Below are 25582 nucleotides of genomic sequence, written 5' to 3'. Positions count from 1 at the left end.
TTCAAATATCCAATTTTTCTACATACAAGAAAAAAGGACAGTGTGGTCCGAGTTTCATCACTTTTTCTTGTGCGTGGAGAAATTGAAAAAAATGAAAAGTTTCTCCACCTCCTCTATTCTGACAGTCCATGAAAATGTTTTCAATTTTGATCCAACCCTTGGATGAAAACCGGACATGTCTTTGCGATTTTCCGCTGATCACACAGTCTGCGAAAAATTACGAACATAGGAATGGCCCTATTTACTGTCACAGGTAAGAGTTGTATCTGTGAAAAGCACTTGTATTCGAGAATTGGACATCTTAATGAGCTCTAACGGACAAAACAATTCCAAGTGGAGTGAAATTGTGAAAAACATGCAATTCCTACAATATTTCTTGGGTTTAGTTTTTGCAGCATTTATTGTTCAGTAAAAGTGGCCTGGAAACCTGATTGTTCACGTCAGTACAATTACAGCAATACTAAACTTCCATTTTTTTTTATTTTTATTTTTTTAAAATGGTTTTGTGTCGCCATTTTCCAAGACCTGTAATATGTTTAATTTTCAATCAATGGAGCTCTATCAAGGCTTCTTCTTTGCAGGGCGAACTGATATTTTCTTCAATATTGTTTTGGGGTGCATACAGAGCTGTGATCTTTTTATATTGTACTAGCAGCCCAAGTTCTGAAACAAATAAGTTTCGGAAGCTAGAAAAGTGTGCTCTACATAATAAAAACTAACTCAAATTACCCATGTCTATTTACTTTCAACCTTTTTACATGTTAAACTACAAAGTTGTCATTTGTCTATTTACTTTCAGCCTTTTTACACAAAGTTGTCATAATTAATAAATTAGTAAATGGCATTGCGGAAAACAAAAATAAAATTTAGAAGATTACAGAGACGTTCGCCAATTCAAAAAGTGAATTACCCAGGGCAGATCGCATGGAAATCTCTATGTATGCTGCCCCTCTGGCCTACTGAAGTAATTGCAGCTGATGTTTCTCTCTGACTCACCTCAACATTAAGGCTGAGTTGCGTAAACGCCGCGGAAACGCATTAAAAACGCATGGTAGAAGGGCAGCAATGTTCCCCAATTGAAATCCGCATGTGCTGTGCCCATGATGCGGATTTTTCCGCAGCGTAAACGCTGCGCTCAAAAATCCGCAGCATGTCAATTAATTTTGCGGAAACGCTGCTTTTTTGGCGCCATTGACTTGCATTAGACCGCATGGAATCCGCATCACTGTATATGTTGATGCGCATTCCATGCGGTCTAATGTGCGGATGGTACCCGGGTGTGGATGAGAGGAGACTCATCCAGACCCAGGTACCATTAAAAAAAAAAAGAATAAAATAAAAAAAATATATATACTCACCTTCTGACGGCCCGCGCAGCTCTCCTGCTTGGTTCCCGGCACTTCGCGGTTGAATGAAGAAGGACCTTCGCTGACGTCAGAGTCATGTGACGGGTCACGTGACGCTGACGTCGGCAGGTCCTTCAGTCTTCACTGCCGGCAGCCGGGACCGAGCGAAGCTGGACACCGGGGGCCATCAGAGGGTAAAGTATATATTTATTTTTTGACATTCACACACTATATAAATCCATGCTGTTTGCATGGATTTATATAGTGTGAAGTTGACAAGCACTTTCCGAGTGATGCTAAAATCGCTTGGGAAGCGCTTGTCAACCCGCATGCGGAAATGAAAGTGAAGACCGCTTCATTTCCGCATGTCCCTGGCCGGAAACCGCATGTACAATCCGCATGCGTTTTTTCCTGCCAGGGAGATGCAGAAATGCTCAGGAAAAAATCCTGAGCATTTCTGCATCGTGTGCACATACCCTTAAAGGGTTGTCCAGTAGTTTTAAAAATATGCCAATGTGTTTTAATGATAAATAGAAGCTTCTTTCTAATTACCTCCTGGTGCTGTTTCTGCCTGTGAGCGGCGCTATCGGTGGCCGCTCACAAGCAGCACGTGACCCCCCCGCTGACGTCACAACAAGTGAGGCGTGACTCAGCGCTGGGGTCCCCGCTGTGGCTGCTGGGTTGTGGGCGGGGTCGTGACGTCAGCGGATGTCAGAACTGGCTGCAGCCGGGGGTCATGTGCTGCCTGTGAGCGGCCACAAATAGCGCCACTCGTAGGCAGAAACAGCGCCAGGAGGTAAATACAGGGTGGGCCATTTATATGAATACACCTAAATTAAATGGGAATAGTTGGTGATATCAACTTCCTGTTTGTGGCACATTAGTATATGGGAGGGGGAAAACTTTTCCAGATGGGTGGTGACCATGGTGGCCATTTTGAAGTCAGCCAGTTTTTTTCAGTGGGAAGAGGGTCATGTGACACATCACACTTATTGAGAATTTCATAAGAAAAACAATGGTGTGCTTGGTTTTCACGTAACTTTATTCTTTCATGAGTTTTTTACAAGTTTATGACCACTTATAAAATGTGTTCAAAGTGCTGCCCATTGTGTTGGATTGTCAATGCAACCCTCTTCTCCCACTCTTGACACACTGATAGCAACACTGCAGAAGACATGCGAGCACAGGCTTCCAGTATCCATGGTTTCAGATGCTGCACATCTCGTATCTTCACAGCATAGACAATTGCCTTCAGATGACCCCAAAGATCCAAGATGGCAACAACGGAGACCTTCAAAAGTTCCTCTGCTGTCATAGAAACCCATCGGCGCCTCGTGATCACGTCACTGTGCACTGATGGGAACCGGCACACGCTCTTATCAGCTGTGATATCATTTAAATGCCGCTGTCAGAGATTGATTGTGGCATTTAAATGTTTAGCAACGGCCAGAGCAGTTAGAGACAGATGCCGGCTATTTAACCCCTTAATGACCGGGCCTTTTTGCGTTTTCGTTTTTTGCTCCTCCTTCTTCCCAGAGCCATAACTTCTTTATTTTTCTGTCAATATAGCCATCTGAGGGCTTATTTATTGCGGGGCAAGTTGTACTTTTGAACGACATCACTGGTTTTACCATATCGTGTACTGGAAAACGGAAAAAAATTCCAAGTGCGGTGAAATTGCAAAAATAGTGCAATTCCACAGTTCTTTTTTTTTTTTATCATGTTCACTGAATGCTAAAACTGACCTGCCATTATTATTCTCCAGGTCATTACGAGTTCATAGATACCAAACATGTATAGGTTCTTTTTTATTTAAGTGATGAAAAAAAAGTTTGCTAAAAAAAAAGAAAATGTCGCCATTTTCCGAGACCCGTAGTGTCCCAATTTTTCGGAATCTGGGGCTGGGTGAGGGCTTATTTTTTGCACGCCGAGCTGACTTTTTTATTGATACCATTTTGGGGTAGATCCAATGTTTTGTTCGCTCGTTATTGCATTTTATTGCAATGTTGCGGCAACCAAAACAACGTAATTCTGACGGTTTGAATTTTTTTCTCGTTATGCCGTTTACCGATCGGATTAATTATTTTTTTATATTGATGGATCAGGCGATTCTGAACGTGGCAATACCCAGTATGTGTATGTGTGATTTTATTTTTTTGTTTTATTTTAAATGGGGCAAAAGGGGGTGATTTAAAGTTTTATATTTTTTTATATTTTTAAAAACATTTTTTTTTACTTTTTGCAGGATTCAATAGTCTCTATGGGAGACTAGAAGCTGCAGTTGTCTGATGATCCCCTCTGCTACACGCAGGCGATAATCAGATCGCCTGTGTGTAGCAGAAATGCTCACTTGCTAAGAGCACCGACCACTGGGCGGCGCTCATAGCAATCTGGCAATGACAACCGCAGGGGTCTCCTGCAGACCCCAGGTTGTCATGTCAACCCATCGGCGACCCGCGATCATGTGATGGGGTCACCTATGGGTGGAGCCAATGACACATTTCCCGGAAGCGCAAGTTAAATGCCGCTGTCAGAGATTAACAGCGGCATTTAACTAGTTAACAGCCTCGGGTGGATCGCTCAGCGCCGGATACCGCACCAAACGGGGATATGACGTGTGTCGTTCTATTACGACACACGTCATAAAGGGGTTAATATAGCCGCCGTCAACCGCATCAGCTTCTGAGCCCCTTCCACACACGGTCACCCCAGCGTGGGCGTTAAGTTTTGCACATATGAGAGATAAGGCTCTGTATATCTCCTAGGAGCAGAAGAACTAAACTAACATAGGTCGCATGACAGACCTAAAAAAAGAGTAAATTCATCGTGTGTGCCTAAAAGCATAATTCACCTCAACCCTTCTATACACAGCTCCTTCCTGCAGTACATCACTTCCCTTAGCCGCCTGTCTACAGCTTCTTCCTGCAGTATATCATTTTTCTAAGCACCCTGCAGGAGAACATCACTTCCCTCAATGCCTTCTATACACAGCCTCATCCTGCAGTACATCACTTCCCTCAGCCGCCTGTCTACAGCCCCTTCCTGCAGTATATCATTTCTCTAAGCACCCTGTAGGAGAACATCACTTCCCTCAACGCCCTCTATACACAGATTCATCCTGCAGTACATCAATCCTCATTCCCTTGTCTACAGCCTACTCCTGCAGAACATCACTCTTTTAGCAATGTTACACAGTCCCATCTTGGAATACATCACTTCACAGCCCCTGCATACAGTCGCCTCATGCAGAACATCTCTCCTCTCAGCCCCTGCGTAAACAGAACCTTCCTGCAGTACATCACTCCTCTCGGCCCCTGAATATACTGAGCTATCCTGCAGTAGATTACTCCTCTCAGTCCCTTCTATACACAATCCCTGTTTAGAATCCAGCAGTACATCTCTCCTCAGCCCCATCATGCTGCACATCACTCCCTGTAAGCCTCTCTACATACAATCTCTTCCTGCAGTAAATCACTCCCCTCCTCCCCCATATAAAATTACATCCTGCAGTTCATCACTGCTCAGTCACTTGTATACAGCCCTATCCTGCAGAACATTGTTCCCCGTCAGTCCCCTTTATACCCAGCCTCATTTTGCAGTACATTACTCCTCAGTTCCCTGTATAAGGGCCCCTTCTGGAGAACATTACTCCTCTTAGCCCCTCACAGTATATTGCTTTTTGACCCCCTGGATATAGCCTATTCCTGCTGTACATTGCTTTTCATCACCTCTAGATAGAGACCTATCACTCCTCTCTGTCCCGCGCTCTTCTCCGGTTGGTAGTAAGTGGCATGTCTTAAGACGCTTAAAGCATGCTGCTCTGTGGGTGCGTATTACAGCTTCCGATGCAGCGGGAAATTTAAAGTTACAGTGCCACTAAAACAGCCAATTGTCAAGTGCCTTACCAGCCCTGTACATTGGTTTAAATCATCGGTGACCACATACCAATCTGTAAAATGTGCCACTCCTGTTACAGATTATGATGTGGCCATAGGCGGTTTAAAGGTACGTCACTAAAGCACCTGGTGGCCGGGCTGCCCTAAACAGTTACCAGGGGAGTGGCTCAGGGGTCATATGCCCTGTGAATAATATATGTAATGTATTATAAAAAGTTAATTAATATAAAAAAGAAAGGTAAAAAAAGAAAGGTAAATGGTCATTATTAAATTGGCTGCCTCCAAAATAAGTGAGACAGGGTGCTACGTACATGTGGGTAGCTGGTGTGGTGTCTTGAAATATGAGTTAAAAAATACACGTCTTCTTTTGCAGGTTTTGCACAAGTATTATTGCCCAAGATGACAAAGGAAATGTTTACCATGGGAGAAACTTGGATTATAACTTCCCTGATATATTAAGAAAACTAACCATGGATTTGGATTTCATACAAAATGAGAAGGTATAGTAATTGTCTTATAGCTATCATGTAAACCACTAGTCATCATTGACAAACTGAACACAGGTAACGTTTCTCCTTGCTGAGAGTTTTCAGTTTGTATGCAAATTGTCTCTTCAGAGAGGAAGAGTCAATATCAATCCTTTAACCCCTTTACCCCCGAGGGTGGTTTGCTTGTTAATGACCGGGCCAATTTTTACAATTCTGACCACTGTCAATTTATGAGGTAATACCTCTGGAACGCTTCAACAGATCCCGCTCATTCTGAGATTGTTTTTTTCGTGACATATTGTCCTTCATGATAGTGACAAAATTTCTTCAATATCACTTGCGTTTATTTGTGAAAAAGTCGGAAATTTGGTGAAAATTTTGAACATTTCACAATTTTCAAAATTTGAATTTTTATGCCCTTAAATCAGAAAGATGTATTATGCAAAATAGTTAATAAATAACATTTCCCACATGTCTACTTTACATCAGCACAATTTTGGAACCAAAATTTTTTTTATTAGGGAGCTATAAGGGTTAAAAGTTGACCAGTGATTTCTCATTTTTCCAACAAAATTTACAAAACCATTTTTTTAGAGACCACATCACATTTGACGTGACTTTGAGGAGCCTTTATGACAGAAAATACCCAAAAGTGACACCATTCTAAAAACTGCACCCCTCAAGGTGCTCAAACCACATTCAAGGAGTTTATTAACCCTTCAGGTGTTTCACAGGAATTTTTGTAATGTGAAAGAAAAAAAATAACATTTAACTTTTTTCACAAAAATGTTAATTTAGACCCCATTTTTTTTATTTTCGCAGGGGTAACAGGAAAAAATGGACCCCAAAATTTATTGTGCAATTTCTTCTGAGTAAGCCGATACCCCATATGTGGGGAAAAAACACTGTTTGGGTGCACGGCAGGGTTCGGAAGGGAAGGAGCGTCATTTGACTTTTTGAATGTAAAATTTGCTTGGATAATTAGCGGATGCCATGCTGTGTTTGGGGAGCCCCTGATGTGCCTAAACAGTGGAAACCCCCCACAAGTGACCCCATTTTGGAAACTAGACCCCCCAGGGAACTTATCTAGATGTGTGGTGAGCACCCTGAACCCCCAGGTGCTTCACAGACGTTTATAACATTGAGCCGTAAAAATAAAATGTTCATTTTTCCAACAAAAATGTTTTTCAGCTTCCAATTTTGAATTTTCATAAGGGTAACAGGAGAAATTGCACCATGCAATTTGTTGTTCAATTTCACCTGAGTAAGCAGATACCCCATATGTGGGGAAAAACCACTGTTTGGGCGCACGGCAGGGTTCGGAAGGGAAGGAGCGCCATTTGACTTTTTGAATGTAAAATTTGCTTGAATAATTAGCGGACGCCATGTTGCATTTGGGGAGCCCCTGATGTGCCTAAATAATGGAAACCCCCCCAAGTGACTCCATTTTGGAAAGTACACCCCTCAAGGATTTTATCAAGGCGTATAGTGAACATTTTGAACCCAGAGGTACGACACAGAATTTGATAACATTAGGTCACATATTGAATAAGTTGTCATTAGTCTTGAGTGCTAGTGCTCGCTATTTGAGTTTGCATCGGGTACTCGAGTATGCACCAAGTATCGCGGGTGCTCAAGTAACATGCTCGAGTCCCTGCCCTGCATGTTTTACGGTTATTAGACACCCAAAAAAAACATGCGGGGATCGCTCGTGCATGGCAGGAAATCCCTGCAAGGTTTTTTTGCCTGTATAACAGCTGCAAAACATTTGGGGCGGAGACTCGAGCAGTCGCTATACTCAGTGCATACCCGAGCACCTGATGCAAGCTCAAGTAGCGAGCACTTGCGCTCAGCATTAGTCTCCATATCATTGTCATTTTTTTTTCTTTACTTCTGAAAAAATCCCAACCCTAATACAACCCCAAACCTAACCTTAGCCCAACCCTAACCCTAGCCCATCCCTTGCCCAACCCTAACCCTAACCCTAGCACAACCCTAACCCTAGCCAAACCCTACCCCTAGCCCAACCCTATCCCTAGCCCAACCCTAGCTCAACCCTAACCCTAGCCCAACCCTAACCCTAGCCCAACCCTAACCCTAAAGATTATTTTTTACGCCGTTCCTCGTGTGTTATGAGTGATTACACGACTTTATTCTTCGGGTCGGTGCAATTACAGCAATGCCAGATTCATATCGGGTTTTTATGATTGACAGCTGTCACACACTAAAAAACCCTTTTTCTTGCAAAGACTAGTTTTTGCATCGCCATATTTTGAGAGCTATAATTTTTCCATATTTCGGTCGACAGTCATGTGATGGCTTGTTTTTTAAGAGGCAAGTTGACATTTTTATTGGTACCATTTTGGGGCACATGACATTTGTTGATCGCTTTCTATTCCGATTTTTGGAAGGCAGAATAAACAAATAAAAACAACAATTCAAGAATTGTTGTTTTTTTTTTGTTGTTTTTTTTTATGCCGTTGTGCGTGTGGTAAAATTGATAAGGCAGCTTTATTCTTTGGGTCAGTACGTTTACAGCGGTACCACATTTATATTTTATTTTAATGTTTTGGCGCTTTTGCACAATAAAAACTATTTTATAGAAAAAAAGAATTGTTTTTGCATCTCTTTATTCTGAGAGCTATAACTTTTTTATTTTAGTTTTTTATTTTGGAGCTGTATGGCAGCTTGTTTTTTTGCGGGACGAGATGACGTTTTCAGTGGTACCATTTCTATTTACATTCGTTTTTTTGATCGCCTTTTATTCCATTTTTTGTTTGGCGGTATGATGATAAAGCATCGTTTTATGTTTCGTTTTTTATTTATTTTTTTTACAGTGTTCACTAAAGGGGTTAACTAGCGGGACAGTTTTATAGGTCAGGTCGTTCCAGACGCAGCGATACCAAATATGTGTACTTTTATTGGTTTATTTTTTTTTCATAAGATTATTTATTTATGGGTACAATATATATATATTTTTTTGATTATTTTTTTCATTTTTTTATATATATATATATTTTTTAAATTTTTTTTTTTTCTTCCACTTTCTGACATTTTTATTACTTTTACACTTTGTCCCACTATGGGACTTTCACTTTTTGCAGCCTGATCGGCTGTATAACACAGGAATGCAGCACCATCCCTGTGCTATGCAGCCTGTCAGAGCTGCACAGGGAGAAGTTACTTTGGTCGCGCACTGTGCATGACCAAAGCACCTTCCTGCCTCCTGGTGACCCAGATGTTGTCATGATGCCGTGGGACGCCGGCAGAGAAGGTAAGTATCGCGCTTACCTCCTCTTGCCACCGGAATGCTGCGATTGATTTGGATCGCATCATTTCGGGGGTTAATGTACAGGGAACGGTGCGGGACCGCTCCCAGCACATAGCACCGGGTGTCAGCTGCCCAGGGCACAGATACGTATTAGTACGCCCTGGGCCAGAAAGGGGTTAACGAGCCTTGCCACATGATTTGGGATAAAAGCCAAACCAGATACTCAATTTGCAGACACTGTGTTTCGGGGTACTGCCCATCGTCAGTGCAAAGTGTGAGATCTGGTTTGGCTGGGTGAGAGGCGTTGACATGTCAGGTTTGACTGGTCACTCTCTGCAAGGAGAAACTTTACCCCCATGGATACTGGTCAGACGCCTCTCACCCAGCCAAACCACATCTCACACTTTGCACTAACGAGGGACAGTACCCTGAAACACCGTGTCTGCAAGCTGAGTATCTGGTTTGGCTTTTATCCCAAGTCATGTGGCAAGGCACCTTAAAGGGTCGATATTGACTTTTAGGATTGCTATGTCCAGTAGGTGGCACTAGGGTTCTAGTCCTCTTCCTCTCTCAAGAGACAATTTGCATACAAACTGAACACGACGTTAATAATTTATTTGTAGTAGGTTTTATGTATTTTTGCATCTTTAAGGAAAATAATATCTGCAAATGTTTTTTTTTTTTAGTATAACAAATTATATATATCTTCTCTGGTAGGTTGCATACACAGGAACAACCTTTTTAGGCTATGTTGGATTGTGGACTGGTCAAAGGCCCTATGGGTTTACGGTATCTGGCGATGCAAGAGGTACGGTATGTTGTTAAGTTTATGAATTGTAAAATATATTTGTAGGCTTCATCTTTTATTTCGGGTTCATACCGGACATGTTGTGTTAAAGATGGCTAATTGTTTGCTAGGTGTGTGAACAGGGAAATATCACTCTCCATTCACTAACAGTAGTTTTGAAAAGTGCATTATTTAGGTGATTTTATTGTGTAGTTTATTTTTGCTAGTTACAGCGTTGCTTGGTTTGGTGGTTGTATCATAGATACAGCTTTATGTACAAATCTTTACTAGAGCTACTTCTTTCTTTGGTGGTGATTGCTATTGTCACATACCCTTTGTAGCTTTATGGTAATCCTGGGAGATTTCAGCTATGGAGGATACACAATTGTAAATGCAGCTATGTACTTTACTTCAGACTATAATTCATTGTCATTTCAAGAGAAGTGATGTATTGTATTTACAAATGTATATATTTAACGTATGTTATGTCTTTGGGTAAACTGTAACATGATAATTAATTATAAATACAATAGTAAAAAAAATCCGGGAAACACCTAAAGGGGTTGTCCATTGCTTTTGTATTGATGGCCTCTCCTTAAAGCCATCAATGCATAATCAGTGGGGGTGCGTAATCCGGCACCCCCACTGATCAGCTGTCCTGGTATTGGCCAGAGTGCTTATTTGCGTAGCTGCACAGCTCCATCAATTGTTTGTGGCCATGGCCGGGTGTAGACATCCTCCTCCTTTTCGAATCAGTAGGTTATTCCACTGAGCATTTCCAGTTGATACTGGGAACAGCTGATCAGTGGGGGTGTGGGGTGTCACACCCCTCTTCCCCCAAATCAATATAAAAGTCCCGGACTACCCCTTTAAACATCACAAACTACAAGTCAATTAATCTTCAGGGATATCAACCTGTGCAGTTAGGAAGTATAAGCGATTATGAACCAATTTCACCTGCTTTGTTTCAAATGAAAGAGACAATAGGCCACTGGAGAGGCAATAGCAAGACAAGCCCTAAAAATGGAATGGTTTTAAAGGTGGGTGCCACAGACAATCACTTTCCTAATTCTTCCTGATTTACTATTTTCTAGTTTTGCAATTTGCTAGTGTCCTTGCCATCACTGGTAGCATGAGGCAGTACTTGTAGTTCATTTAGATTGCAAAGTTAGTCCTACTTCTCCATGATGGCACATCATGCCGTCACGTGAAGGTTTGCTATGTCTCCCATCGTAGTGTCAAGAGCATGGCGCAAATACCAGGACACCGACCTTTCCATGAAGAAAGGTGAACAGGACAAGAGAAGGGCATTAATCCAGCAGTAGGCGATGATCTGTTACTTTTTGTGAGTATGGGCAGGAGGAACGCCGCCTGATCCCTACAAAATGACTGCCTTTGGGTTAGTAGTGTGCATATTTCTGACCAAACAGTCAAAAACAAACTTTATAAGGGTAGCCTGACATCCTGTAGTTGGACCTATACTTACAGCGCAGCACTGTGCAGCTTGATTGGCATTTCACAAAGAACACCAGAATTGGCAGGTGTGCCATTGGTGCCCTGTTCTCTTCACCGATGAGAGCAAGTTCACACTGACTACCTCTTGAAGCTCATCAAGAGAATGCCAAGAGTGTGCAAAGCAGTCATCAAAGCAAAAGGTGGCTACTTTGAAGAACCTAGAATATAAGACATATTTTCAGTTGTTTCACACTTTTTTGTTAAGTATATAATTCCACATGTGTTAATTCATAGTTTTGATGCCTTCAGTGTGAATGTACAATTTTCTTAGTCATGAAAATACAGAAAAATCTAAAATCTATAAATGAGAAGGTGTGTCCAAACTTTTGGTCTGTACTGTAGATATATATATATATACATATATATATATACATATATATATATATATATATATATATATATATATATATATATATATATATATATATATATACTAGATGGTGGCCGCATCGGGTATTCTAGAATATGTATGCGGCCGGCTGGGCGCGACTAATCAGCGAAGCAGTGTTTAAATGGGTTGTGCTCTACTTTAAATTAACCCCCCAATGTATCCCCCCGGGGCCCCTAATGAATTTTGTAATTACGTCATGTTGTCAATACTGCTTGTGACAACATCGCTGACCACGCACAGCCAGCACGTAATTCCCCCGGCTGCAGCCGGCTCTTGCTTCCGCTTACATCACGACTATTTGCGGCTGCAGCCGGGGGTCTCCTGTTCCACGTACCACGGTGAATGACGGGCTGTGGGCGGGGTTATCCCCCATCGTGTCACACCCAGCATCCACCGCGCGCTATGTCAATGTATGTGCGTGCGGTGGATGCCGGCCGCGACCAATCAGGACAGCGGTGTTTTAAATTTCGCGCCAATCAGCGGCCGCGACCAATCAGCGAACAGTGTTAGTGAGGACCGGGGAGCATCACTGCCTGTGCGGGTACTTCCGCTAGCGCCGGTCATCTCCCGGCTGCATCGCCGCTGACCTCCATGCGGCTACCGTTGGGAGATCAGCGGCTAGGGCCGCTGATCTCCCGACGGCAAGTGTGAAGGGAGGACCGGGGAGCGGCGCTGACCGAGGAGCGGCAGATGAGCCGGTAACGGCCGCCATCTTGTTCTGAAATCCCGCGTCGGTGATTGGCCGCGGCCGGACCAATCAGCGATGCGGGATTTCCTGGACAGACAGACAGTCGGGATAAGCCAATTATATGGTAGATTCTCATTAAATCACAGAATTAATATCAGTAAAGATTGCAGTTTGAAACTTTGACTCATTGAGGTCTAATGTTTGATTTAATGTTCCCTTAATTTTTTTGAGCAATGTATATAACTGTACACTCTATTACAGTGTTATTTTATTACGTTTCTATTATAACGGTAAAGCTAATTGTCAGCAATTCTTTTACCTCAGAGCAAGGTGAGTGGTGGAAAAACGCAATTTCTGCCTTTTTCAAAAGAAGTTCTCCTGTCAGCTGGCTAGTAAGAGATGTAAGTACACCATGTGTTTTCTGATCTGCACTAAAATTCAGTCAGTTACTTTATAGCCACTTTACCTCTTTCGTGCATCCTGCCATAACTGTATGTCACGGTCAGGGTGCATTTATTTGGAGTGGGGTCAAGAGCTGATCCTGCTCCATACTGGGCAGATGCCGTCTCTGTTATGCAGCCATCACCTGCCTTCAACAACAGCGAAAGGAGCTAGAGCTCGCTCCGATTCCTACTGTTTAACCATTTAGATATCGCACTCAGTAACTACTGTGGTATTGCAGAATGTAGTGTAAGTGCTCAGATATGCCTATACTATAACATCACCGTGTGCATTTCCCCAATATTGATGCAATTCTATGTGCATTAGTTATGTGTTAGGGAGCACCAAATATTTTCATGTTCTAAACTTGCTGCTGAAGGTAGTCTTGATGGAATGCTAGTTTTGCTTTGGGCCCATGGTTACTGGTTATTTCCCTGTCTCTAATATTTGTTTTCTTCAAAAAAACTATTCTCTTATGTATGGGAAAACTACTTTACTGAATGAGGAAGTCCTGGTGATTGCTTTCAGTTAAGCAGATTACACTCCAAGGCTGGGGCTAGAGGCCGCATTGGCACTACTAAATCTCAGCACAATACAGGTGAATCAGGTAGCATTTGTGACTTTATTGTCACGGTGCCTTGTAGGTCAGCATGTGACCTCATTCACCTGCATTGTGCTGCAATATCAAAGTGGCTGACGGTGAACTTTGGGCTCTCGATCTGTGTCTGTGGCCAAAGTCACTGTGTAGCTCCAGCTTTACTGTTATGGACTGGTTAAGCTGTGGGTAACCTTAGTTGGCCTATCTGAACAATCAATGCACACATTGGGACTTGTGATTGTCATACAGCAGTGGACTCTGCTTTGGACCCATCTCAGTGACTCAGAGCAAAGAACAGCTTCTGCTCTGGGGGACTCAACATGATCTCTCATTACATGGTATCTTATTAATTTCCAAATACACCACATAAAATTATTTGCCTAGCTGCTGCCATTGTTGCAGAGGAAATTAATGGCTGCACAGAATTTTAGAAAAGCATATATTGCGTCGATTAGCCGTTGCTGCATTATTATAAGCAGGGGTTGCTCAGATGAGACTTCATGACTGAAGAATATTAGTTACTGCTTTCTAACTGTTTTTATTTGCTCCTATTTTAATGCAAGGCATTGAATGATGATAATAATTTTGAGGCTGCAGCTCTACGACTCTCCAAGACACCAATCATTGCTGAGACCTATTATATCATGGGTGGCACACAACCGAAAGAAGGATTGGTGATCACCAGAAACAGAGATGGGCCTGCTGATCTCTGGCCTTTGGATCCTTTAAATGGACAGTGAGTGATTTTAGTAAAGTCTATTGTCTCTTGGCATTTTGTCATCAGATGTTTTTTTCATTTTCATACTTGTGTGCAGTGAGGAGATGAGATAAAAATATTGAGTCACTTCATTATCTCTTTCTTTTATTTATGCAGATGGTTCCGCGTAGAGACAAATTATGACCACTGGACCACTCCACCTCCCTTTGATGACCGAAGGTTCACTCATTTTTCTTCTATTAACAGGAAATCTTGAAAGATCTACTTTCATACGAGCGTATAAAAAAATATCCAATCTTCATCCAGTAAAAATGGATGATTTTTCATTTGCATTGTCATCTGTATGCACTTCTGCTGCCCCTCTCCCTACAGGGGAACTTATCTGAAAGGTGTGAATCATCTGTGTTTTAGTCTCTCAGCACTTTCTAATAATGCAGGAGGTTAGACCAGGGGATCAGAGCTGTATCCTTTCATCTCACTTACTGAGAAATTTAAGCTATTGTGGGAATGTGTTCTTTTTCTGCTGTATTCCTGCCTGCTTATGAATGGGCAACACATACAGGGAAAAGTAATATGCACCCCCAGTGACAACTATCTAATAACACCCACTAGGCCTTAAAAAAATATCTCTGATATCTCTGAAACGTAGAGACAAATTAAAAAAAAAAACATGTTTTATTCTGGCCTGCTTCCACTAGTACATTGTGTGTCCAGCTCAACATGAAAAAGTTAAACTAGACCAGACATCCTAAGCCACGCCATGCTGGAGTGCTTATTCCTACCTGCCCATTAAAAAATATAAATGCTCTCCAGGCTTATCAGCTTTCATGATCTTGTCCCATTCTTATGTTACCTGACAATCATGCAAGAGTACCAACAGGTATCAATAGTTGACTTTAACTGCTCTGCTCACCTCTCACTGTGGAAGTGAAAAGAACAGGATTGTACCTGGGGTTGTCCCCTGAACAAAGTACATTTTAACCAGTAGATCTTGGAATAAAAATCAGTTCCACAATTGGATGTGTTAATAAAAAAAGTCTCTGTGCTGAGATAATCTTATAAATGTGCCCCTGCTGTGTACTGTGTAATGGCTGTGTCTGATCGTACAGGAACATGGTCTGATCATACCACATCTCCTGGGCAGGGGAGGAAGCAAAAGAGTATACAGACAGGACAGCATGAGATCACAGCTGCTGCTTTATGTGAGGTAAAACATGTTTAAATACAAGCAACAAATATTTTACCTCACAGAAAGAATCAGCTGCGATTCCTTGGTGTCCAGTCTATATACGGTCAGACACAGCCCTTACACAGTATACAAGAGGGGAACATTTATAAGAATATCTCAGCACAGGAACATTTTTTAAAACACATTCATTTGTGGAACTTATATTTGTACTTTGTTCGTGGGAAAATTCCTTTAGGGGACAGATTGACTCCCCTATTTGCCCAATAGACCATTGCGCTTATACGTGCAGACTCACAGAAGCATCAGTCACAGCAGAAAGAGGCAAGAAAAGCATTCCCCTTATGAGTGCACCAGACTCATAACTATAAGTCTACTGTTTTCTTTAAATGTCATCTGTTACACAAAGTGCACCATATTTTTTGTGTGCCATTTGGGCTAATAGAGAGCGAACCTGTCCATGTACTATGCTGCTCTTACTTAATGCTGCAGCATAGTATAGTCTACTTACTGATATTCTTAACCTCTTCCCAACCGGGCGATTTTCTATTTTCGTGCTTTCGTGTCCCCTCCCCCCTTATTCCAAGAGCCATAACTTTTTTTTATTTTTTTGTTGACATAGCCATGTAGAGGCTTGTTTTTTTGTGGATCGAGTTGTACTTTTGAACGAAACCATTTCTTTTATCATGTGATGTATTGGAAAGCGGGAAAAAAATTACAGGTGCAGCAAAAAGCTCAATTCCGCAATGTTTTTTGGGGGGAGTTTTATTTGTGTGTGTTCATTTTACGATAAAACTGACCTACTCAAAACCAGTATGATTACGCAAACATGTATCGTTTTTATTTTATTTAAGTGGTGAAGCAAAATTCAGAAATTTCTTACTTTTTAATGGCAGAAAATGGTGGTGATTTTAACTTTTTTTTTACATTTTTTAAAACATTTTTTTTCACTGTATTTGTTAGTCCCCTTAAGGGACTTGACCTGTGATCATCTGATCGCTTGTTCTTTATACAGCAATGCCACCAGCTACAGGGTGGTTTTCACAGGAGTACCATTATGACAAGAGAGGAAAAAAGTCAGCTCAACTTACTCAGACATCAGGTGACGGAACAGCCGGCAGTGCCCCGGGAGATTACCTCCTCCCATGGGGGCTGTGACTTTTCTTCATATGATTTTTAAAATACTTTTCCAATAAAGGATTATTGATTTAAAAGAAGACTTCTGGATGCTGGATCACTCCTTGTTGTTTTTTCCTACCGTTATGATAGGCAAAGGGGTCTTCAGCCGACCCCTGGCTGTCATGACAAACCATCGGCGCCCCACAATCACGTCACAGGCGCGCCGATGGATGCTTGGAATCACCTGCCCTCCTGACAATGCGTGTTAGGTGCCGCTTTCAAGATTGACAACGACATTTAACAGGCTAACTGCCGCTGGAGGCTGAGTGGCAGATGATGGCTGAACAACACAGCCATCATCTGCTGGGAAAGATGCAGGCTTGGCTTGTGAGCCTGCGTCAAAGTCAAGGAGCCGGCATATGACATACTAGCATGTCGGTAAGGGGTTAAAGAGTAACTGTTGTTTTCATTTTTATTTCAGAAATCAATAGTACATATGAAAATAAGCAACTTTGTAATATATCTTATCAGAGAAATCTGCTTCTTTCTCCTCCTGGACTGATCATTCATTCTCAATTTTGAGGTAAAATCCATATTCAGTGAAGACAGACTTTTCCATTACTGAGATACTATTGATTTATGAAATAAAAGTTCAAATGATGGTTACAATTTAAGGTGTATGGTCAGCTTTACCGCAGGTACAACAGACTGGATGCATACATATTGAGAGTGTAGGTGGGGGAATCAATTAGCAGGACTTCAGTCAATTGGCCACGTTAGAAATCTGTGACCGCTTCTCTTTTGATTAGCGCCATGTGTGCATCATGCCGCAATGCTGACTTCATCACTTGTGTGTGCACCATCTCAATAGCAAGGGATGAACTGAGCTCATCGCCACCAACAGAAAGGAGTGTAAACAGAATGTTACCTGATTGGATAGCATTGGCGACTTATGAGAATACAGAGCCGAGCGAGATTTACAAATCCATCATGCTGCAAAATAAAGCAGCAGATGAGGAGGAGGGATTAACAACCACTAAATCCCATGTAGTCCAGATAACTCTATGTACATACACACATTTTAGAGCTCCTCCAGTTCCTGCTAGCTGCCTACCTGCTCCCCATTCTCGTTTGCATTGCCCATGCTTGTTTGGCGCATGCGCTGTGTAAATGTTAACAATCATTACTATCCTGTCGGACACTACGGACTGCAGAAAAAAACACACATTGCTCAGACTCCGCTCCATTTTAAATGGGGCCCTGCAGAGTCTCGTTCTCTAAATCACTCAGGGTCAAGTGGTCTGACCCCAGCGTTCAGCAAATTTTCCCCTATACTGAATCAAAAAAGTTGGTCTGGAAAGCAGCGATAACAGAAAAGAATGCTAGTCCTGAAGTCTCAAATATTCTTAGTCCTGAAGAGGTTATGAGATTTTCAAATCTACTTTATATCCTGCCTCCCGTCTTAGCAACAATCGTTCCCTTCCTTGTGTGTTTTGCAGGTCTCCAGCTATAGAAGCTTTGAATGCTACTGGACAGGCAAACATCAATACAGACTCCTTATACAAGGTGGGATAAATCATGTGTTTTTATATATTTTTATTTATATTTTGAAGCAAAACTAATTGTTTCTAACAGATTTAAAGGAGTTGTCTGAGCTAGCTCAATCACAAAAGTCTGCAGTCACTGAAAGCTCACATTGCATGCAGCATGTGCTGTGAGGATGCTCCAGTACTGGTGGCGAGACCAAGCGGTTATGTGACCGCAATTATGCGAAATGCATACTCTCGGTCACATTCTGTCACACGTCCTCGGACTCGCTCAATACAGGTGAATTGAGAAAGGCCGCACACGTCTAGTTTATGAAAGATTCTTAAAATGTAAGATCATTCAATATTGAAAATGAAGTTGAAATCGTAGTGCCAATCATCATTAGATGGTTTTGCATGACAACACCCTTTTTTATTTGTGAGATCAGTGAGTGTTTGCATTTGCACCCTGAAGTTTGACGACTTTGCAGACACATTTTTAGACACTCCTGAAGATCTGTAATGATTTGGACTGTATAAGGTAAGATATTGTGATGTAATCGAAACATTATGTAATTAAAAAGACATACAATGTGGATAAAGCCGAGAACTGAAAAATTATCCTATGTTTTAGATAAACTTGAGCTGTGGAATAAAGTAAAATAGTATTCAAAGGCTATTTTTTTCTCTCACTGCATGACATTTCTGCCTCCAGTTATATCAACCTCACTTTTATACTCTGTTGCTGGCGGCAAATGGATAGTTGTGGCTTCACACACAGTGGCTCCCGATTCACCCAGATCAATGGTGTTCACAGCGGTTTCGATGAGAAGGGTGTTGGAGTCAGATGCTCCTGATTCATTAAGAGGTACTCACCTCTTAATGTATCAGGAGTGTCTTAAAAGTGTCACGCACGCCGCCACAAATTTTACTCCAGTGATGGACTGAAGTAAGATTTGTGGCATGAGGCACACCACAGCTTGTCATGAGTTAGGCTGGTGGGCATCGGCATGCCCCATCCCACCCCATCCCAGTACCGCCCATTTTGGCAGAGCTAGCTGAAACTGGCATGGAAATGCTAAAAGTAGCACTTTTTTATGCACAATCCTGTGTTGTGTATTAAAAAAAAAAAAAGTAAGTTTTCTAAGGGATTTACAACAGAATTCTGACATAAAGGGGTTGTCCAGTCCAAATCGATAAGTCTGCTGTCACTCTGTGTGACTGCAGACTTCTGAATCTCCCCAGCGCACGTACTGTGCACTGCGGGGATTCGCTGGTTTCTGAGCCGGGACTGGAGGGTATGTATGTATTATACATACTCCTGGCCAGAGCCCGTACTTTGGGCGCTGTCCAGTGGGTGTGACCGACTAGAGGGCGCAGCCCACTGATCAATCTCTGGCCGGGGGTATGAGTGACTGCAGACTTATCAATTTGGACTAGTACAACCCCTTTAATATCTTTGATGAATCAGGACCAATGCTTATGGGAAATGCACTTCAGTCTTCTTGATGGGTTCACTTCTGACTGCCTGAAATACTGCATCCAGAATTGCATGGTCGTTTTTCTTTTTTTTTAAATGATGTGCATTAAAAAGACCCTAAAAAAAGCAGCCATGCCGAAAACACTTTAAATGCAATCCAGATTTTGTCCTAAGTAGGCGAAATCATGAATAAATTCCTGTTGCTAAATAAAAGGTTTTATCTAGGGAGGTAATCACTGTTGTGAATGAAAATTGCTGCCATCCTGGAGCTCTGTGAAAATTTAAATAGGACAGGTTGTGTGCCACTTGAGACCAACCGGGAAGGGTGGAAGGACATAATTATATACATTTTTACTGCCCACAGAAAACCTGAGCATTCACAGTCTTGTCAGTGATCCTGTAAGGATTTTGGCGGCAAGGACCACATCTGCGTCATCAGCAACTGATTGTGGAACAGCCGAGGATTTTGCGTTGTTCCTTATCAGCCATAGTCCATGCCTTTATAATCCTGCCCAGCTGACCAACAAACTCCGGATCGCTGCTACTTAGCCTGATAGGAACAAGCTTCTCTTGCTTAATAAAGATATTTAGGAATCTATTTATTATGACATTTTATTATTTCTCCTATACTATAGCAAATTATAAAATTAGATTATTTGACTCTATATAGGTATTATGCAGAAACATAAAGTACATCGGAGCATAGATGTAAAACAGCTCTACAGTGTAATGGTTCCAACTTCACAACTCATTATGTCTCCTCTTTATAGAATACTGGGAATGAGACATTAATGGAGCAAAATATTGGGGTTATCTGTAGCCTGATCTGAAATGTTTATAATGTGTGTGGAAAGTTAGATAGTAAAGCTGTGATTTGTAACAATTTCTTTGTATTTCCAACAAAACATAGGTCCTGTCTGTGAAGCCAGTGATGAATTCGTATGTATTTCAATATTTAAAAAAAAAAAACAGCATTTTTAATTTAAATAATTATTACCATTGTATGTATCACCATAATTGGTTGTATCATTTGATATAGCACCATCATTTTCCATTGTAATAAAGGTAACCAGCCCATTTAACAGCTTGTTGGGGGTGACGTCTCTTACCCACAGCTATCAGCTGTTATATCTGGGGGGAGCCAATGGCTAGAGGGGGAGAGACAAGTATCCTGTTCTGCTAATCCAAGTGGATCTCATCCATGAGATCCCCATCGTTTTGACAGTGGATAAGAGATAACTTGTTCAGGGTGGAATACCTCTATTATAAGTGTGCAGAACATGTAAACGTTTTAGACTGCTATATTTCGGAAAGTTTTTTTTCATGTGTCTTTTTGATTTTTAGAAACACAGTCTATACAACAGTAATGAGTGCTGCAACCCCAGAGAAATACACAACTCGAATCCGAAATGAAGCTTAAGTAAGTTTTAGGTATTTAGCAATTATTAATATCTCTTACATGAAGGTTGGGTTTATACGTGTTAATAAACTGGAGCATAGACTTCACATGAACATCTACTGCCTGAAAGATAATAAGAAAAAATTGCCAAAAAGAATCAACATATGCCTAGCAATGTAAATACAACAATATGTTCAGTCTTTATCAGCTTCTCTCTACTGCTTTAGACTTCAAAAGTTTTAAAGCAGTTAAAAGAATACACCTGTTCATTTTTTTGGGCAGCTTCCATTTGGAAAGAGTTCACTATCTGATATATACTGTTATAAAAAAAAAACGTTGGTGGCGAAATTGCCACAAAAACGACCAAATAAACACCAAAGAAGACACTTTAGTTAAAACACTGCCTGCATTTTCCTGAAGCGTCTTCAAAATCTCAGCAGGTACACCAGCATCTAAAGGACGCTGTGTGAGCTTACCCTTATATATCACCCTGTCTCTTGATTGGGAAGTGTTCTTTGCCATTTATGACAAAAGATGGCATAAGGCCACGTTCACACATTCAGTATTTGGTCGGTATTTTCCATCAGTATTTGTAAGCCAAAACCAGGAGTGGGTGATAAATACAGAAGTGGTGACGTGTTTCTATTATACTTTTCCTCTGATTGTTCCACTCCTGGTTTCGGCTTACAAATACTGATGTAAAATACTGACCAAATTTTGAATGTGTGAACATGGCCTAACTGTTATTTTGCTACTAACACTTCGAACATGAAGCACGACTTGGTTATATTTGAAAATATCCGTATTGTTTAATTGAAGCTCCAACTTTTGATCTGATTTAAAGACTAGATGTGATTGAAGCCTGTACTCCAGATACCGGACAGGCTCCATGCTGTCAAGTTAGCAGGGAAAGTGATATTAGCAGCAACGCTTCTGTTCATGAATAGAGAAGTATTTATCTAGAGGGTGTGTTGACAATAACAATTTTACATTTTAGAATCTCACTTCATGTAGGTCTTATGTTGTATGTTGGCACATCTGGTAAGAAGATGTAATTATGGTAATGCTTTTCACTTGGGGAAGGAACCAAGCTGTTTCTGTAAATTAATGTAGTCACTTATTGTAGCATGTACTTGAATTATCAAGCATACTGAAGTATTTTATCATACATTATTCTTAATGTGTTGTCTGCTATACCTTTTATCTTTCTACAGATAAGAGCTGGAAATTAATACTTCTGAAGAAATTTGCCACTTGACTTTTCTTTCACATTTTCGAAAGTTTGAACATGTATGCCAGCGCTAATGTGAATTTATTTGCGTTTTGTCCAAGTAATATATGCTTTGTACACTATGTTGGGCTTCCTGTTGAATGAAGGTTTTCTTGTTTGCTTTTTCAAGTATGTGACACAGACTGAAAAAATGTCCATTGATTTTCCAGTTTGGTGCAGATATCAAAAGCTTTTCATAGGCTGGGTCAATAGAAGTTTTCTTTTTTTTTTTCGTTTAGAACACAAGGGTCTTAAATGCTGACTAAAATGGCCAGAAGACTCTCAAGTAATTTTTCTAGCCATTAGGTTTACTGCATAGACAGATCTTACCACTTGTCATTATTAAGTACAAAGTAGAACTGTACAAAGTAAGTTTCTTTTACTTACAGCTACAGGTAACCAAAGCATGGAGAATGTAAGTGCTGCAGTCAGTCACTCCACAGTCCATTGTAATTGATGGCATCTGTTAGTTTACCGAGGTTTTTAATGTAGATTTTTTCAATTATAAATAATAATTTTGGTTTTTAATTTGGTGACAAAAAAAATAATAATTTTCATCTTAAATTTTTAGACTTAGGAGCTACATGTAAATGCACAAGTGATCTTATTTTTATTTTTTTAAGACCATAGATCCCAGGTGAATAGTACTTATTAAGAAAGCAGTATGATTAAGGCCGGGATCACACGGCTGTTGATTCTCTCATGCGAAAGAATTGGGACGATTATGTTAATGTCACTCTGATGAAACTCTGTCAGAGTTGGATCCTAGTGTCACCTTAGTGTGATCCAATTCTCTTGCATGAGATTATTGGAGCACAGGTGCGGAGAAGACGGAGAACTTAATTTCTTCACTTTCTCCATTCTCTGTGTCTGCGGTAATCGGACTGCACTCTGATGCATGGAGGTGCATGATCCGATTATCAGATGCTCGATGCGATTGTTTTCACATGCCGAATCGGCATAATGAAAGAAATCACAGATCTGCACTGCTCCATAGTATAACATTGAGCAGAGTGCTATCCGATAAAACATTGAATACCACTTGGCCGTGTTATACGCTCAGGTAAGTGAGCCCTTAGGCAACATTCACACTTTCAGTATTTGAGTTTTTTTACCCCTGTATTTGTAAGCCAAAACCAGGAGTGGGTGATAAATACAGAAGTGGTGACGTGTTTCTATTATACTTTTCCTCTGATTGTTCCACTCCTGATTTTGGCTTACAACACTGATCTAAAATACTGACCAAATACTGAACGTGTGAACAAGGCCTTAGTGTATAAACCTATAGACTATGAAGGAGCATATGATCCACAGTATTTCAATATAGAATAATTTTATTAAAGATACAAAATACCAAAATTGATAAAAGGACAATCAGTTGCAGTTGCCTGCATTACAGGTATAGCAATTACTTTAATAGATCACACTATACACTGTGTTCCAAATTATTATGCAAATAATATTTTCTCAGATTTTCCAAAATTACCAATATGAATTGCAGTCATTGTAATTTTCCAGTCAAATAACTATTAGAGTACAATTGAAAGGTTTTTGTACAAACTGCCTATGATAACAGTATATTTTTTAAAAAATAAAAAACTCAAACTGCACTCAAAATGCATGTTCCAAATTATTATGCACAGCAGAGTTTTCAACCTTAGATAATTTGGGAAAATCTGAGAAAATATTATTTGCATAATAATTTGGAACACAGTGTATAATACCAGCTATAATGAACTTCCTGATGAAACCGCAGGCGGCGGTGAAACGTGCGTCGAGGTGTGAAGTAGCTCTCCATCCTCCTCCAATATGGCCACAAGTCATAGTCATTCATTGAGATATTGATCTATTATAGCTTTATTGCATGTTAACCTATATGGCAACATTGGGGTCACGCATTCATGAATTTATTTGGGAAGTACTAGAGTGATAATCTTATTATCTACAGGACATGCATGTTTCAGTTCATATGGTTTTGGCATGTTCTTCGATTAGTATTGGCCAAAAGGTATGTGCATATATGTTTAAATATTGCTAATACATATGACCTATATAATTCTGTCTGCCACAACATATTTATTGTTTACAGGGTTACTGCTTTTGTTTTCTGTATTCTGTCTGTACAATGTGTTTGATTTTATTGACAACTGGCAACTGATTGTCCTTTTATCAATTTTGGTATTTTGTATTTTTAATAAAATTATTCTATATTGAAAGACTGTTGATCATATGCTCCTTCATAGTCTCTATAGGTTTATATGTACAGTTATGGAGGGATCTTTTTTCTTTATTTTCTGAGAAATTATATATTGTGTCTGTGGCCTTAGTGTGTTTAATTTATTTCATGTATGTAACCCTTTTCACATGTACAGCACCATGGAATTAATGGTGCTTTAAAAATAAATGATACTATGTATTTTGTCTGCTTGTTCTGAATAATATGTGAATTTTAATTTAATGCAACATGACATTTTATTTTTTAAATATGCTTATGAAAATATATTTTAACACCTTTTTGTAACATTAAGGCTGCGGTCACATGGCCGTCGATTCTCATATGCGAGAAAATTAGGCATACTCTGTCAGAGTTTGATCCGAGTGTCACCTTAGTGTGATCCAACTCTCTCGCTTGAGAGAATCGTACAACAGGTGCAGAGAAGACGGAGAACTTAATTTCTTCATCTTTTCCATTGTCTCCGTCCACGGATTTCAGACTGTACTCAGATGTCATCCGAGTGCAGTCCGATGTTTCACACGCACACATAGACTTGTATGGGTGTGTACACTCCGATTCTCGGATGCACTCACAGTATGCTGCGTTTGTTTTCTCATGCCAAATCAGCATAAGAAAAAAAAGCACTGGTCGGCAATAAAACATTGGATAGCACTGGGGGCCATGTTACACGATTGTGTGAGCGAGCCATTAGAGACAGTCAGTATATGACAATCACTAATATTTCTTTATTCTTCAAGTGAACTTGTCTTCAACCACTAAAAGGGCCTTTCCTAAAGATGTTGTGGCCTAAAATCTTAGTTAAGACTATGCAGTGACATGTTTTACTTTAAGGTGGTAAGCCAATGATAACATTGTGGCTAAGACATTTTACTTGTGTAAAAAAATAAAAGGCTGTAATTTATTACTTGTCATGTTTTTACTACTCGCAATAACCATGGCATGCAGACAGACACTTTTTGTGATTTGTCCATTTAGGTTCTGAGAATATAGTATATAAAATAAACTGTGGGTTTTTTTTTTTGCTTTTTATTGGATTTTTGAACAACCCAGGATATTGTGACTATAATCGTACAATCAAAGTGAAGAGTAGCAAAGCATTTGGTTACGATATATCTTTATGCATTGCAGTAACGGTTAATGCCATAGGGGCAATTGTATGTGACGCGCCCCCTGGGCCATGTTCAGGGGATACCCGGAGCCGGATCTGGATAGGGGTAGTAGTCCTTG

The 25582-nt window shown here is 40.6% G+C and overlaps 1 protein-coding gene across 1 annotated transcript in view; it reads left to right on the top strand.

The window, feature by feature from the left end:
- Nucleotides 1-25256, top strand: part of LOC141152708 (N-acylethanolamine-hydrolyzing acid amidase-like) — a 69493-nt gene extending 44237 nt beyond the window's left edge. Inside the window, exons 3-11 of the mRNA XM_073637305.1 lie at nucleotides 5616-5742; nucleotides 9719-9809; nucleotides 12707-12783; nucleotides 13985-14157; nucleotides 14296-14358; nucleotides 17944-18010; nucleotides 20361-20389; nucleotides 20795-20870; nucleotides 22064-25256. Of these exons, the coding sequence (XP_073493406.1) occupies nucleotides 5616-5742; nucleotides 9719-9809; nucleotides 12707-12783; nucleotides 13985-14157; nucleotides 14296-14358; nucleotides 17944-18010; nucleotides 20361-20389; nucleotides 20795-20870 (703 nt within the window). The 3' untranslated portion in view covers nucleotides 22064-25256. The remainder of the gene's footprint in view (nucleotides 1-5615; nucleotides 5743-9718; nucleotides 9810-12706; nucleotides 12784-13984; nucleotides 14158-14295; nucleotides 14359-17943; nucleotides 18011-20360; nucleotides 20390-20794; nucleotides 20871-22063) is intronic.
- The last annotated feature ends 326 nt before the right edge of the window (nucleotides 25257-25582 follow it).

The sequence above is a fragment of the Phyllobates terribilis genome, unplaced genomic scaffold (assembly GCF_046119375.1).
Source record: "Phyllobates terribilis strain yellow unplaced genomic scaffold, ASM4611937v1 Scaffold_1__5_contigs__length_1240528914, whole genome shotgun sequence".
Lineage (NCBI taxonomy): Eukaryota > Metazoa > Chordata > Amphibia > Anura > Dendrobatidae > Phyllobates > Phyllobates terribilis.
The sequence above is the reverse complement of the archived record's forward strand: the minus strand, read 5'-3'. Positions and strand labels throughout refer to the sequence as shown.